This window comes from Mustela lutreola, chromosome 9 (genome assembly GCF_030435805.1).
Source record: "Mustela lutreola isolate mMusLut2 chromosome 9, mMusLut2.pri, whole genome shotgun sequence".
Lineage (NCBI taxonomy): Eukaryota > Metazoa > Chordata > Mammalia > Carnivora > Mustelidae > Mustela > Mustela lutreola.
In genome coordinates, this window is record NC_081298.1 from 24017700 (window position 1) to 24035254 (window position 17555).

At 39.5% G+C, this 17555-nt stretch overlaps 1 protein-coding gene across 8 annotated transcripts in view; it reads right to left on the reverse strand.

Moving 5' to 3' along the window:
* ITCH (itchy E3 ubiquitin protein ligase) overlaps nt 1–17555 on the reverse strand; it is a 136807-nt gene that overhangs the window by 94078 nt on the left and 25174 nt on the right. For 3 of the 8 annotated variants that reach the window (XM_059133479.1, XM_059133471.1, XM_059133478.1), the window contains exon 3: nt 16665–16760. The exons of the other annotated variants lie outside the window; for them this stretch is intronic. In XM_059133479.1, the coding sequence (XP_058989462.1) occupies nt 16665–16697 (33 nt within the window). In that variant the 5' untranslated portion in view covers nt 16698–16760. The remainder of the gene's footprint in view (nt 1–16664; nt 16761–17555) is intronic. 8 annotated transcript variants of the gene reach the window in all.

Below are 17555 nucleotides of genomic sequence, written 5' to 3' on the forward strand. Positions count from 1 at the left end.
AATTACCAACTAGTCTCCCTGTTTCTACCTTGTGTCTAGATTCAGTGCCTATTCTGAACACAATCAGGATGAGTTTTAAAGTGTTTAAAACCTGGGATGCCTTGGTGGCTTTATCAGTTAAGCATCTGCCTTCGGCTCAGGTCATGATCCCACTGTTCTGGGATCAAGACCTAAGTCCAACTACTTGCTCAGCGGGAAACCTGCTTCTCCCTCTGCCCCTCCCCACTACTCTTCTGATTCAAAGTGCTTGTAATACAAAAAATCCTCCAAGACATCATTGCAACATTCTATGTAGTTATTACCTTGTCCTCAATACCCAAAGGATGTATGTTAACAGTACTATGACATCAAGACAAGTGAATCAAGAGACAGCAAGTGAAGTCCAATATCTGGGTGCTAATCTTATTATGCATGATACACTACCATTCTAGTTGCTGATCTATATCAACAATCTACTGCCGAGAAAATATCCTTCTTAATGGTATGGCATACATTAATTATTCTAAGTTAAAATTACAAAGTTGAAAAGAAAATAAACTTAAGGTCTCAACAGAAATAAAATATATTTTATTTTATTTTTTTTTTTTTAAGATTTTATTTACTTGTCAGAGAGAGAGAGGGAGAGAGCCAGCACAGGCAGACGGAATGGCAGCAGAGGCAGAGGGAGAAGCAGGCTCCCTGCTGAGCAAGGAGCCCGATGTGGGACTCGATCCCAGGACGCTGGGATCATGACCTGAGCCGAAGGCAGCTGCTTAACCAACTGAGCCACCCAGGCGTCCCGAAATAAAATATATTTTAAAAACTCAAATCAACTTCATATAGAAAAGACTCATGGAAGTACAGACTACATTTTTAGGAACAGGGATTCTCCCCCAGATAATTACAGGGAATCACTGTAGTAATAACAGATGCTCTGTAAAAACATGCTAGTAATTTTAATAATTGATGAACATATACATATTACTTTTTTTATATCAAGTATTTTAAATTAAGAAAAATTAAAATAACCATCCATATAATAATAAAAAAGAAAACCTAAAGAAACCAACTAATATATATTGGCAACCAGTTAAATCACATATTCATACCATAGAACAGAATACTATGCAGCCACTGAAACAAGTAACCTATTAATGAATGAAACTAAATGATTACAAGAACATTTAAGTTACAAAATATATACAATATGGTGTTATTTTTGCAAACAGAAATTATATACTGCAGACAAAAATTATATATTCCTATAGGTACCCATAAATAAATGCAAAAAAGGTATACATCTGAAATTGGTCACAGTGATTACTTTTGTGGAGGAGAAGAATATGCACAGAAGGTGTTCATGGGGATCTGTAGTTTTATATGTATTTTTGAGGTTTCTAAAAGAAAACATGTATCACAGATGATCTGCACAATTTAAAAACAGGCAAGAGAGAGAGTAGATATAAGAGAGAATCTATACGTCAAGTCCCATCTTTCTCCCTGAGCTCCGGACTCTTAGGTTTGACCATTATTTACAAATGCATACCTACCTGGTTAAAATGACTAAAATTTTACACTCACCCTGGCCTCAATAGCACCACCATCCATTCAGTTGCTCAAGCTAAACAAAATGTGGGCTTTATCTTTCCCTCAATACATTCCAAAGATCCTGCCTACAAAACATACCCTACTATATAGCTACTTTTCTCCTTCCCTTCTTAAGCATCCAAGTCCAAGCTATAAACATCCATTCCTTCCTTGGCAACAAATTATGAGAAGTTATTAAACTGGTTTCCTTGCTTCTGCACTTGCTCCCAGCTCCTGCTCCCTCCCCGCCCCACCATTCTCCACAGAGCAACTAGAATATGCTTAAAAAAAAAAAAAAAAAAAAGGTTAGATTAGGGATGCCTGGGTGGCTCAGTTATTTAAGTGTCTGCCTTCCGCTAAAGTCATAATCCCACAGTACTGGGATTGAGCCCCATGTCAGGCTCTCTGCTCACTGGGGCATCTGCTTCTCCCTCTCCCCCTGCAGCTCCCTCTGCTTGTTCTCTCTCTCTCTCTCCCTCTCAAATAAATAAATCTTTAAAAAAAAAAAAAAAAAAAAAAGATCATATTCTACTCTGCTTAACCACTCAGTAACCTCCTATCTCAGTTAAAATAGAATCTAAACTCCTTCCCTGGCTTACAGATGCCTGACTCCATTCTACCCATGACTGAGTCTCTGATCTTATCTCGTTATCATTCTCCCCCTCACCCATTAAAAATCTAGCTTTCTTTCTATTTCTCAAACACGCTAGGTCTTTCCAGCCTTACAGAGTTTGTACCTAACTGTTCTGTCTGCTGGGCATGCTTTTTCCTCTGTCTTTAAATAGGTGCACCTGGGCGCCTGGGTGGCTCAGTGGGTTAAGGCGCTGCCTTCGGCTGAGGTCATGATCCCAGGGTCCTGGGATCGAGTCCCGCGCATCGGGCTCTCTGCTCAGCAGGGAGCCTGCTTCCCTCTCTCTCTCTCTGCCTGCCTCTCTGTCTACTTGTAATCTCTGTCTGTCAAATAAACAAATAAAATCTTAAAAAAATAAAATTAAATAAATAAATAAATAAATAAATAAATATGTGCACCTGAGTGGCTCAGTAGATTGAGCATTCTGCTCTTGATCTCCACTCAAGTCATGATCTCCCAGTCCTGGAATCAAACCCCACATCTCTCAGTGGGAAGTCTGCTTGAGGATTCTCCCTCTGCCCCTCCTCCAGCTCATGCACACACGCTCTCTCTTGATCTCTCTCTCAAATGAATAAATATATCGTTTTAAAAAAATAGCTAACATCTTATATTCAGTCTTCAAGTTAAGTATCACCTCCTCACATCTGTCTGGACTTATCCTAAAGGAAACATCCAATCACTTTATATGAATGGACTTTAAAGTCCACAAAAGCAGGCACCTTCTTTCTCTACCCTGTTATCAGTGCCTAGAATATTTTGGAAGTTTTGTTGTGTTCTTTTTTTTTTTAAGTCCACAATTTCACCTGTCACAATACCTCGCATCAAAAATACAAGAAATAATAAGTATTGGCAAGAATGTTCAGAAAAGGGACCACTGAGCACTGTTAGTAAGAATGTAAATTGGTATGCCACTGTGGAAAACAATATGGAGGTTCCTTAAAAAATTACAAATAGAAATACCACACGATCCAGTAATTCCACCACTGGGTATTTACCCAAGAAAACTTAAAACATTAATTCAAAAATATATAAGCACCCTTATCTTTAATGCAGCATTATTTACAACAAATAAAAAATGGAAGCAACCTAAATGCCCATCAGTAGATGAATGGATAAAGATGTGGTATGTATATACAACAGAGTATTAACCATATTTAAAAAAAAAAATCTTGCCATTTATAAGAGCATTGATGGTCCTAGAGGATATTATGCTAAGTGAAATAAGTTAGACAGAGAAAGACAAATACCATATGATTTCACCTACACATGGAATATAAAACACAAAACAAATGAACAAACAAAAAAAGCAGAAGCAGACCTTAAATACAAAGAACAAACCATGGTTGTCAGAAGGGAGAGGGTAAGGAGACAAGGCAAAATGGGCAAAGAGAGTGGGAGATACAGACTTCCAGTTATGAAATGAGTAAGTCATGGGGATGAAAGGTACAGCATAGGGAAGACATCAATGGTCTTATAATAGTGACGTAGGGTGAGAGATGGCAGCTACACTTGCGGTGTGCATAGCATAATAGAGCCATCAAATCACTATGTTGTATACCTGAAAATAATGTAACACTGTGTGTCAACTATATGTCAATTAAAAAAAAAACTGTTCAGGGGCGCCTGGGTGGCTGTTGGTTGAGCCTCTGCCTTCAGCTCAGGTCATGATCTCAGGGTCCTGGGATTGAGCCCTGCATCAGAATTCCTGCTCAGCAGGGAGCCTGCTTCCCCCTCTCTCTTTGCCTGCTACTCTGCCTACTTGTGATCTCTCTCTCTGTCAAATAAATAAATAAAATCTTAACAACAAAAAAAAAAGTCCAGGGGCACCTGGCTGCACAGTCTGGAGTACGGGACTCTCGATCTTGGGGTTTTGAGTTTAAGCCCCACAGTGGGTATACAGATTACTTAAAATCTTTTTTAAAAAATTAATAAAACTTTAAAAATTAAAAATAAATAAATAAGTCAGTCAGTCCAGGGATGCCTGGCTGGCTTAGTCCGTAGAGCTTGCTCAAGCAGTTGGTAGAGACTCTTGATCTCAGGTTGTAAATTTGAGCCCCTTAAAATTTGACATCTTAATGTCAGGTAGGTGGAATCATATAATTTGAGGCCTTTTCAGACTGCCTTCTACTACTCAGCAATATTACTAAAGGTTCCTCCATACCTTTCCATGGCTTGACAACCTTTTTTAATTGCTGAATAATATTCCATTGTGTGTTTGGTTTGTTTTTGTTTTTTTTAAAGATTTTATTTATTTATTTCACAGACAGAGATCAAAAGTAGGCAGACAGGCAGGCAGAGAGAGGGAGAAACAGGCTCCCTGCCAAGCAGAGAGCCCAATGCGGGATTATGACCTGAGCCAAAGGAAGGCAGAGGCTTTAAGCCACTGAGCCACCCAGGTGCCCCTCCACAGTTTATCCATTCTCCTATTAAAGGATATCTTGCTTGCTTCTGGTTTGGGGCAATTATGAAAAAAGCTGCTATAAAAATTCATGTACAGTTTATTTGTGGACTTAAGCTTTTAATTTAATTGAATAAATAGGTATACAACTGCTGGATAATGGTAAGCCTATGTTTTAACCCTCTAAGAAACTGCCAAATCATCTTCCAAAGTAGTTGTACCATTCTGCATTCCTATTAGGATTGAAGGAAAACTCCTGGGGCTGTTGGGTGGCTCAGTCAGTTGTCTGCCTTCAACCCAGGTAATGATCTCAGTGTCCTAGAATCAAGCACCAGGTCAGGTTCCCTGCTTCGTGGAGAATCTGCTTCTGCCCCACCCCCACAACTCATGCTTGCTTATTCTGTATCTTCACCAGCTTTTGGTATTATTAGCTTTTCAAAATTTTGCCAATCTAACAGATGTACAGTGATACTTCACTGATGGTTTAATTTGTAATTCCCATGATATTGAACATCTTTTCATATGCTTATTTGGCATCTATGTATATATTGTTTGGTAGGGTATCTCTTCAGAGCTTTTGCTCAATTTTTAACTTGTTTCTACATTATTACATTTTAAGAGTTCTTTATGTATTTTAGAAACAAGTTCTTTAAGAGACTTGTGTTTTGCAAGTATTTTCTCACAGCCTATGGCTTCTCCTTCTTAACAGCGTAAATGTTCCAAACTGTGGGTGTATGTGGGGGATGGGGGTGGTTTCCTCATACCAACGACCAATTTTCTGACACCAGCTGGGTGTCCTACAGCTTAATTCTTAATTCTTATTCACCCAGACATAGTGTCAGATCCCACAGGTTAAGTGATCAGTCCTACAAGTTCCCCCGACCCCACTTCAGATGCTTGTCTCAAGTCCAGGATGCCCTGTGCTGACTAACCAGCTATATACCAGAGGTTCTAATGACCACCTCCTTGGGTCTGATTAATTTACTAGAGTGGCTCACAAATTCCTAGATTACCAGTTTATTATAAAAAGATATCACTAACAGCCAGATGAAAGAGATGCACAGGGCACGGTATGGAGAAAAGGTATGAAGTTTCAGATCCTCAGCCAGTGCACTACTCTCCCCAAATCTTCCTGTATTCACCAACCTAGAACCTCTCTGAAAACCATCCTTTTAGATTTTTATGGAGGCTGACCATTATCAATTGAACTCGGATCTCCAGCCCTCTCCTCCTTGGGGGTGGGAGGGAACTAAAAGTGTCAATCTCTAATCACATGGTTGGCTCCAATGACAACCAGCTTCCACCTTAAGACAACTTTTTTTTTTTAAGATTTTATTTATTTATTCATTTGACAGGCAGAGATCACAAGTAGGCTGAGAGGCAGGCAGAGAGAGAGGAGGAAGCAGGCTCCCTGCTGAGCAGAGAGACAATGGGGGGGGGGCTGATCCCAGGAACCTGGGATTATGACCTGAGCTGAAGGCAGAGGATTTAACCCACTGAGCCACCCAGGCGCCCCCTTAAGACAACTTCTAAAAGCCACCTCATTAACCTAAGAAAAGACACCTTTATCACTCTGATCACTTAGGAAATTCCAAGAGTTTTAGGAGCTCTGTGTCAGGAACAGGACTGAAAAGCAGATACATATTTTTTATTTTAAGACCACAGTATCACATAGTGCATTTTTTTAAAAGAGATTTTATTTATTTATTTGACAGAGAGAGCAAGAGAGGGAACACAAGCAGGGGGAGTGGGAGAGGAAGGAGGCTTCTTACTGAGCAGAGAGCCTGATATGGGGCTCAATCCCAGGACCCTGGGATCATGACCTAAGCCAAAGGCAGATGCTTAACAACTGAACCAAGCAAGGCACCCCTCACTTAGTGCATTTTAATAAAGTCCAACTTATTAAGTTTCATCTTTCATGGATTATGCTATTGGTGTCACATCTAAAAACTCACTGCCATCTCTTCAACAAATGGTGCTGGGACAACTGCACAACCATATGTTAAAAAAAAAAAAAAAAAAAAAGCTGGACCCCTACAAAAGAACTGTGGTTGTATGTTTTGACCTGTCCAGAAGTTACATGAAGGACTGATAGGCTCAAGAATGTCTCTTGCCTTTGTTCTCTTGCATGGCAGCTTCCTTGGGGCTGAGATAGCCAGGTAGCCTTTGCCAAAAGCATTTAAAAGCAAAGGCAGTAACCTATGCCTCCAGGGGAAAGGGATAATAGGTGGGGCACGGAAGGAAGAGACTGGAGAACAAGATGTATTGGGGCAATGAGGGCTTTGAAACACTCTTGGGTATTACGTTAAAACTAGAAGTCCGTGCAAAGGCCAAGGGGTGGATGCGTGCTCCACACGGCTAGGAGAAGATCCTGGCCCTTAACTCTGATTGACCTTCAGGCTCCACGCAAGGAGGAAATAAAAGCTAAGACAGTTTTAAATTGCCTAACCACAGGAGTGTCCAAACACAGCCAATCTGCAAACATGGTAGTGTTTGGGGGGTTTTTTGATTGCAAGTTTTTAAGGACATCCATCAATCATTGCTGAACACTAATCTAACAGAACACAGACTTCAGTGGCCATACATGACAAAGAATACAGACTACACAAAATTAGTTTGGAAAGGTCATAGAATAAGTAAACAACCACAATAAGCAGCAATAAGAAATCATGAAATAAGGGGCAGCTGGGTGGCTCAGTCTGTTTGAAAAAATGAAAAAATTTTTCATTTTTTTAAAGATTTTATTTATCCATTTGACAGAGAGAGATCACAAGTAGGCAGAGAGGCAGGCAGAGAGAGAGAGAGAGGAGGAAGCAGGCTCCCCGCCAAGCAGAGAGCCCGATGCGGGACTCGATCCCAGGACCCTGAGATCATGACCTGAGCCGAAGGCAGCGGCTTAACCCACTGAGCCACCCAGGCGCCCCCGGGTTTTTATTTTGGGCTCAGGGTCATGATCTCAAGGTCCTGGGATCGAACCCTGCATCCTGACTCATGCTGAGCAATGTCTGCCTGGGTCTCTCTCCCTCTCCCTTTGCCCCTCCCCCTGCACACACGTGCTCTAAATAAATAAATCTTAAAAAAAGAAAAGAGAAGAGAAGAAACCATGAAGTAGCAGATGAATTTGATTTCCAGAACATTAATAATGTCCAGTTTTTCATACTAGCAAACCAAATTCAACAACACATTAAAAGGCTAACTATGTTATGACCATGTGGGATTCATCACTGGGTTGCAAGGATGGATCAAAATACAAAAATCAGTGTGTTACAATTAAAAGAAGGCTAAAAATCACATGATCATCACAACTGATGTAAAAAAAAGTATTTGACAAAATTCAATAGTCTTTCATGATAAAAACTGTTAAACTAGGAACAGAAGAAAATTACCTCAACAAAATGAATGGTATATATTGAAAGCCCACAATTAATATCACACTCAGTGGTGAAAAATTAAAACCTTGTCTTCTAATACTAGGAATAAGACAGAATGCTAACTCCCACTGTTTTTATTTCATATAATACTCCTAGCCAGAGCAATCAGACCAGGAAAAAAAATAAAGAGAACAACCCCACTTACAACATCACCAAAAAGAGTAAAATACTCAGGAATAAACTTAATCAAGGAGATGAAACTGCAAACCTTGGGGTGTCTCGGTGGCTCAGTCGGTTAAGCATTGCCTTTGGCTCAGGTCATGATCCCAGGGGCGGGGGACTGAGCCCCCGCACCCAGCTCCCTGCTCAGTGGGGAGTCTGCTTCTCCCTCTCCCTTCTCCTCACTCGTGTTCTCTCTTTCTCATGTTGTCTCTCTCTCATAAATAAAATAAAAAACTACAAAACTCTGCTGAAAGAAATTAAAGAAGCCACAAATAAATGGAAGGACATCCATATTCATGGGTTGAAAGATTTACAGATTCAGTGCAATCCCATTCAAAATTCCAATGGCATTTTTTTGAAGAAAAAAAACCCTAAAATTCAACTAGAACCCAATATAAAAGCAAAAGCAAAGCAAAGTGTATATAAATTAAAAGTTAAAATTTTTGTTTTTCAAAACAACCATCAAGAAGTGAGAAGCCAGGGCACCTGGGTGGCTCACTTGGTCAAGCAACTGCCTTCAGCTCAGATCATGATCTTGGAGTCCCAAAATCGAGTCCCGCATCAGGCTCCCTGCTCAGTGGGGAGTCTGTTTCTCCCTCTGATCCTCCCCCCTAATGCTCACTCTCTCTTCTCTCTCTCAAATAAATAAATAAATAAAATCCTTTTTAAAAAAAGAAGTGAGAAGCCGGAGGTATCTGGGTTGCTGAGTTGGCTTAGTCTCTGACAGATGATTTCAGCTCAGTCATGATCTCACCGTGGTGAGATCAAGCCCTTCACACTGAGCCCCATGTAGGGAGGGATCCTTACTTAGCAGGGATTCTACTTGGGATTCTCTCTACTTCTCCCTTTGTCCCTCACCCAAAGCACAAGCAGATGGGCCGGTATACATGCACACTCTCTCTAAAATAAATAAATCTTGGGGGAAAAAAAGTGAGAAGCCAACCCACAAAATGCAAGATAATTTCTGTAAATCGTATACATCCGACAAAAAGTATCTAAATATCTAAGGAGCTGTCACAAAGGCAATGACTGAAAAACTGGCAAAATACCTAAAAAGACATTTCTCCAAAGATACACAAATGGCCAATAAGCACATGAAAAGATACTCAACATCATTAATCATCAGAGACATGCAAATTAAAACCGAAATAAGATACCACCTCACACCTACTTAGGATGCCTATAATCAAAATAACCAATAACTACTGTTAATGAGGATGTACATAAGTTAGAACTTTCATACAGTGTAAAATGGTGCAACTGCAATGGTTCCTCAAGAAGTAAAACACTGAATTACCAGGTGATACAGCTATTCTTCTCCAGGGATACACCCAGAAGAAATGAAAACATGTCCACACAAAAACCTGAACATGAATATTCACAGCATTATTCATAACAGTCAGAAAACAAATAACCCAAATGGCCATCAAATAATGAATGGATTTTTAATGGTGGCTCAGTGGGTTAAAGCCTCTGCCTTCGTTCGGCTCAGGTCATGATCCCAGGGTTCTGGGATCGAGCCCCACGTTGGGCTCTCTGCTCCACAGGGAACCTGCTTTCTCCCCTCTCTCTCTCTGCCTGCCTCTCTGCCTACTTGTGATTTCTCTCTCTCTGTCAAATAAATAAAATCTTAAAAAAAAACAAAGTCACTTATGGTTTGTCTCCCTCCCAATCCCATCTTGTTTCATTCATTCTTAAAAAAAAAAAAAAGAAAGAAAAAAAATTTTCAGACAATGGAATATTATTCAGCAATAAAAAGAAATGAAGCACTGGTAAAATCTGTATCACGAACCCTGAAAATACTAAGCTAAGTGAAAGAAGCCAGTCACAAAGGACCAGATTATTATAGGATTCCATCTACACAATATGTCCAGAGTCAACTAAACTATAGAGACAGTAAGTAAATCATTGGTTGCCTAGGGCTAAGCAGACGTGGCACTTGGAGTGAGAACTAAGAGATGCAGAGAACTATACATTAACAATGGGTATATTGTATGGTGTGTGAACTACATATCAATAAAACTAATTAAGACAAAAAAAACACAAAAATTTTAGGAGAATTTTTTTATTTTTCTACGCTAAAGGTTTTACTACCAATGGATCCTCACTAGAAGAAATTCTACACTTGATCTTAGCTGAAAGGCAAAGAAGTTTTAAGAAATTCTAAAGGAGGGGGCCTGGGTGGTTCAGTGGGTTAAACCTCTGCCCTCAGCTCAGGTCATGATCTCAGGGTCCTGGAATTGAGTCCCACATCAGGCTCTCTGCTCAGCGGGAGCCTGCTTCCCTTCCTCTCTCTCTGCCTGCCTCTCTGCCTACTTGTGATCTCTCTCTCTCTCTCTCTCTCTGTCAAATAAATAAATAAATAAATAAAATCTTAAAAAAAAAAAAAAGAAATTCTAAAGGATGTACTTCAGGAATAAAGACAATGATTCTTAAAAGAAGTTCTGCGACTCAAGATAAAAAAGTGACTAAGAGGGGCGCCTGGGTGGCTCAGTGGGTTAAAGCCTCTGCCTTCAGCTCAGTTAATGATCTCAGGGTCCTGGGATCAAGCCCCCAGCCGGGTTCTCTGCTCAGCAGGGAGCCTGCTTCCTCCTCCCATTCTGCCTGCCTCTCTGCCTACTTGTCTGTCAAGTAAATAAAATCTTTAAAAAAAAATAATGTTTACCTAATGGTACACATTAGGTAAATATAAAATATGTGAAAGAACATCTAATTTGAGGATTTAAAAATATAAAGCTAAAATACTGAAATGAAAATCAGGAATGAAGATAACTGGAGTTTATTTCTAAGATCTTCCTATTGCTCAGCAAGGCAAAGATACTGATTAACTTTTGTGATGTTAATATGCAAGTTAAAATTTCAAAACAAAACAGTAAAAAATTAAAAACAGAGTGCACATATTTCAAACCAGTATGGAGAAAAGAGATTTGAGAGAAAAAGAAATACGAATCCAGAAGAATGCAGGAAGTAAACAAAAAGAGAAAAATGAAATATGTAGAGAAAGTTCTTTTACAAAATGATAGATTACACATGCATGTCTGAATCTCCTTCCAAATTCCGTCTAAACTCTAGCAAAAGGGACACCTGGGTAGCTCAGTTGATTGGACATTTGCCGTCAGCTTAGGCTATGAACTGAGGGTCCTGGGATAGAGCCCCACATCAGGCTCCATGGTCAGCAAGGAGCCTGTTTCTCCCTCTGCCTGCCACTCCCCATGCTTGTGGTTTCTCTCTGACAAGTAAATAAAATCTTTTTTAAAAAATGTACCCCCAAGGCGCCTGGCTGGCTCAGTGGGTTAAAGCCTCTGCCTTCAGCTCAGGTCACGATCCCAGGGTCCAGGGAGCCTGCTTCTCTTCCTCTCTCTCTGCCTGCCTCTCTGCCTACTTGTGATCTCTGTCAAATAAACAAATAATACAATCTTTAAAAAAAAAAAAAAGTCCCCCCCAAAATCCTTACGTCCTGATATTAAAACTCTTGTGTAATTCCCCTGACAGTGACACAAGGTTGGCTTATACAACCACAGAATATGGTGGAAGTAGCATTGTACTATATTTAAAGCTAGGTCATAAAAGCATTACAAACTTTTGCCTTGATCCCTAGGATTGCTTATTCTGGGAGAAGTCAGTAAACATTTAAGTGGTCCTATGGAGATTTCTAGGTAAAAAGGAAATGAAGCCTCCCACTAAAGCCAGCACCAATTTGCTAACCATGAGTGAGCCACCCTGGAAGTAGATCTTCCAGTCCTAGTCAAGACTAAAGATGAATGCAGCCTGATTATCTAACTGATATCAAGAGGTACCAAGAGAGACCTTAAGCCACAACTGCTCAGGCAAGCTACTCCCAAATTTCTCAACCATAGAAACTGCAGAAGATAAGTAATTATTATTTTAAGCCCCAGAACTTCTGGATAATCTATTGTATAGCAACAGGACACTAATAGAGAAACCATGGTATAATCTTGGCTAAGTACTAGGGTAATATAAGATCTCTGCTCTAAATTACATGAAAAAAAAACTTACACTGAAGTACTAGCCTAACATGCTTAAAACCTATCCTTAAGTTCTTACAATTCAAATAGAATGGTATGTGCTTATTTTACATTTGGTAATGATTTATTTCTTAAAAGGCAAAATAAAGAATAGGATGAATTATGGGACAGTGACCATTTAATTTTTCATACAAACTGGAAAGGTTTTGATCGTGAACAGGGACAAGATGAGATGTTGTGTCAACAGGAATAAACCCGACCTATACTAGGCAAACCATGACATAACGCCACCCTAATTATGCACTATAGGTATGGAAATTTAAACTGCTAAAATAAGGTGGTATAAAAGAAAAAGTATTAGATTCAGGAGACTGCAATAAATTACAAGCATCATCATAATAAAAAATTATTAGTTTGGGTACCTGGGTGGCTCAGTCAGTTAAGCATCTTACTTTTGATTTTGGCTCAGGTCATGACCTCAGGATTGTGAGTCCTGTATCAGGATCTGTGCTGGGCATGGAGTCTGTTTAAGATTCTCTCTCTCCCTTTCCCTCTGCCCTTAAGAAAAAAAAAAAAAACTAGTTTGGGGGCACCTGGATGGCTCAGTCAGTGGAGATGCGACTCTTGATCTCAGGTTATGATTTCAAGATCCACCTGGGTGTAGAAATCACTTAAAACCAAAATCTTGAAAAAAAATGACTCAGTAGGTTAAAGCCGCTGCCTTCAGCTCAGGTCTTGATCTTGGGGTCCTGGGATCGAGCCCCACATCGGGCTCTCTGCTCAGCAGGGAGCCTGCTTCCTCCTCTCTCTGCCTGCCTCTCTTCTTACTTGTGATCTCTGTCTAATAAATAAATAAAATCTAAAAAAAAAAAAAGGGCACCTGGGTGGCTTAGTCATTGTGTGTTTGCCTTCCACTCAGGTCATGATCCAAGGGTCCTGGGATAGAGCCCCTGGGGTGAGCTTCCTGCTCAGTAGGAAGCCTGCTTCTCCCTCTCCCACTCTCCCTGCTTAAGTGTTTCTTCTCTTCAGGTATCTCTCTCAAATAAATAAATAAATAAATCTTAAAAAAAAAAAAAAAAAAAACTAGTTTGGTGAATAATCATATGCTGGGAACCATTTTAAAGAATTTTACATGTACTAATTCATTTAATACAATCTCCCGGTAATGAGCTGAGTAATGGCTCCCAAAATATGTCCACATCCTATTTCCTGAAACCTACAAACGTGACCTTACTTGGAAGAAGGGTCTTTACACATCTAATTAGGAATTTCTAGATGGTAGCATCCCGATTATCCAGCTGCACCTTAAATCTAGTAACAACTGTCCTGTTAAGAAACACACAGAAAGTAGAAGAAAAAAAAGGCCATGAGAAGATAGGCAGAGATTAAAATTATGTAGCCAAAAGCCAAGAGACACCTAGAGCCACCAGGTGGTAGCAAAAGGAAGGAAGGATTCTCCCCAGAGCTTTTAAAGCAAATGCAGCTATTCTGACATCTTGCCTTCAGACTTCTAGCCTCCAGAACTGTGAGAAATTCTCTATTTTAGGTCACCAAGTTTGAGGTAATTTGTTATAGCAGTCACAGGAAATTAATACACTCCCAATGACATAGATACTACTATCAACATTTTGCCAATGATGAAACAAGCACAGAAATGTTAAGTAATCAAATAAACCAGAAGATCTGGGGATATGAATAAAAAGTAATAAAATGTAATTTAAAAAAACTGGTTTGGAAACAATATTTGGAGGCTGGTCATAGGGACTGACTTTGCTGTCAAAACTTAGCTGAGCTTAATAAATGAAGAAGAAATGAAAGAATCATTATTTTGCAACCTGAAAAGATGATGATATTTTAATATATATCCACAAACTATTTGATATTACTCCCTTCAAAAGATGGAACCTAATACCCTGTCTCTTGAGTGTAGGCCAGATTTAGTTACTCTCTTCTAATGAACAGAATGTGGCAAGAAAGGATAGTATGTGACTTCCAAGGTGAAGGCATAAAAAGAAATGCCACAACAATGCACAAGATACAATTCTGTAACATCGATAACTAAAATGGGTACTGACAGAGCTGTAAAGGAACAGCTTTTGTATATTATTGAAATTAAGTGGTTATCAACCCTACAGGAAATACTGAAAATGGTCCTCTAAAATAGAAAGCTTAAAAGTCATATACACCAGAAAGGAACAGAGACAATATACAGAAACAGTCACCTTACAGGCAATACAATAGCACTAAAATCCTATCTTTCAATAGTTACCCTGAATGTAAACGGGTTAAATACCTCAATCAAAAGACACAGGGTTCCAGAATGGATAAAAAAGTAAGACCTTTTCATATGCTGTCTGCAAGAGACTCACAGACACCTCCAGATTTAAAGTGAGGGGGTGGAAAACCACTTACCATGCTAATGGACATCAAAAGAAGTCTGGGGTGGCAATCCTTGTATAAGACAAATTAGATTTTAAGCCAAAAACTACAATAAGAGATGAGGAAGGACACTATCCTACTTAAAGAGTCTGTCCAACAAGAAGATTTAACAATTTTAAATATCTAGGGGCACATGGGTGGCTCAGTGGATTAAGCCACTGCCTTCGGCTCGGGTCATGATCTCAGTGTCCTGGGATCGAGCCCCGCATCAGGCTCTCTGCTCAGCAGGGAGCCTGCTTCCCCCTCTGTCTCTGCCTGCCTCTCTGCCTACTTGTGATCTCTCTCTCTGTCAAAAAAATAAATAAAATCTTAAAAAAAAAAAAAAAATTTAAATATCTATACCCCTAACATGGGAGCAGCCAATTATATAAATCAGTTAATATCAAAGAAATATACTGACAGTAACACAATAATAGTAGGGGAGTTTAACATCCCCCTCCCTGAAATGAACAGATGATCTAAGCAAAAGATCAACAGAGAAATAAAGGCTTTAAATGACACAATGACCAGATGGACATCACAGATATATTCAGAACACTCCAACCCAAAGCCACAGAATACACATTCTTCTCTAGTGTACATGGAACATTCTCCAGAACAGATCATATCCTGGGTCACAAATAAGGTCTCAACTGGTACCAAAAGATTAGGATCATTCCCTGCATATTTTCAGGCTGCAATGCTTTGAAACTAGAACTCAATCACAAGAGAAAAGTTGGAAAGAACTCAAATACAGGGAGGCTAAAGAGCATCCTACTGATGGATGAATGAATCAACCTGGAAATTAAAGAAGAATTTTTAAAAATTCATGGAAACCAATGAAAATGAAAACACAACTGTTCAAAATCTTTGGGACACATCAAAGGCAGTCCTGACAGCAAAGTATATAGCAATACAAGCCTTTCTCAAGAAACAAGAAAGTGGACGCCTGGGTGGCTCAGTCAGTTAAGGAGCTGCCTTTGGCTCAGGTCATGATACCAGCGTTCTGGGATCAAGTCCCACATCAGGCTCCTTGCTCGGCAGGGAGCCTGCTTCTCCTTCTGCCTCCTACTCTGCCTGCCTGTGCTTTCTCTCTCGGACAAAAAAACAAAATAAAAAACAAAAACAAACAAACAAAACAAACAGACCAAGAAAGGTCTCTCAAAAACAAAAACAAAAACAAAAAACCACACCCTAACCCTATACCTAAAGGAGCTGGAGAAAGAACAGCAAAGAAAGCCAAACCTCAGCAGGAGAAGAGAAATCATTAAGATCAGAGTAGAAATCAAAGAAAAAGAAACCAAAAGGACAGTAGAACAGATCAACGAAACTAGGAGCTGGTTCTTTGAAAGAATTGGTAAGATTGATAAACCCCTGGCCAGATTTGTCAAAAACAAAATAGAGGGGCGCCTGGGTGGCTCAGTGGGTTAAGCCTCTGCCTTCAGCCCAGGTCATGATCCCAGGGTCCTGGGATCGAGCCCCGTGTCGGGCTCTCTGCTCGGCAGGGAGCCTGCTTTCCTTCCTCTCTCTCTGCCTGCCTCCCTGCCTACTTGTGATCTCTGTCTGACAAATAAATAAATAAAATCTTAAAAAAAAAAAAATAGAAAAGATCCAAGTTAATAAAATCATGAATGAAAGAGAAGAGATCACAACCAGCACCAAAGAAATACAAACAATTATAAGAACATAGTATGAGCAACTATATTCCAGAAAATTTGACAATCTGGAAGAAATGGATGCATTCCTAGAGATGTATAAATGACCAAAACTGAACCAGGAAGAAATAAAAAATCTGAACAGACCTATAACCAGTAAGGAAACTGAAGCAGTTATCAAAAATTTCCCAACAAGAGCCCAGGGCCAGATGGCTTCCCAGGGGAATTCTACCAAACATTTAAAGAATTAGTACTTATTCTCCTGAAATGGCTCCAAAAAATAGAAATGGAAGGAAAACTTCCAAACTCATTTTATGAGGCCAGCATTACCTTGATCCCCAAACCAGACAAAGACCCCATCAAAAAGGAAAATTACAGACCAATATCCTTGATGAACACAGATGCAAAAATTCTTACCAAAATACTAGCCAATAGGATCCAACAGTACATTAAAAGGATTATTCACCATGACCAACTGGAATTTATTCCTGGGCTGCAAGGGTGGTTCAACATCTGCAAATCAATCAATGTGGTATAGTACATTAATAAAGGGAAGAACAAGAACCATATAATACTCTCAACAGATGCAGAAAAAACATCCCTTCGTGATTAAAACTCTTCACAGTATAGGGATAAAGGGTACATACCTCAATATCATCAAAGCCATCTGTGAAAAACCCACACCAAATATCATTCCCCATGGAGAAAAACTGAGCGCTTTCCCTCTAAGGTCAGAAACATAGCAGGGATGCCCACTATCACCACTGCTATTCAAAATAGTACTAGAAGTCCTAGCTTCAGCAATCAGACAACAAAAATAAATAAAAGGCATCCAAATCGGCAAAGAAGTCAAACTCTCACTCTTTGCAGATAGTATGGTACGTTTTGTGGAAAATCCAAAAGACTCCATCCCCAAAACTGCTAGAACTTATACAAGAATTCAGTAAAATGAAAGGATATAAAATCAATGCACAGAAACCAGTTGCCTTTCTATACACCAACAGCAAGAAAGAAGAAAGAGAAATTAAGGAGTTGATCCCACTTACAATCACACCCAAAACCATAAGATACCTAGGAATAAATCTAACCAAAGAGGCAAAGAACCTGTACTCAGTATAAAATACTCATGGAAGAAACTGAGGAAGACACCAAAAAAATGGAAAAACGTTTCATGCTCATGGACTGGAAGAACAAATATTGTGAAATGTCTTTGCTACCTAGAGCAATCTACACATTTAATGCAATCCCTATCAAAATACCATCAACATTTTTCAAATAAATCCAAATAATCCTAGAACTTGTATGGAA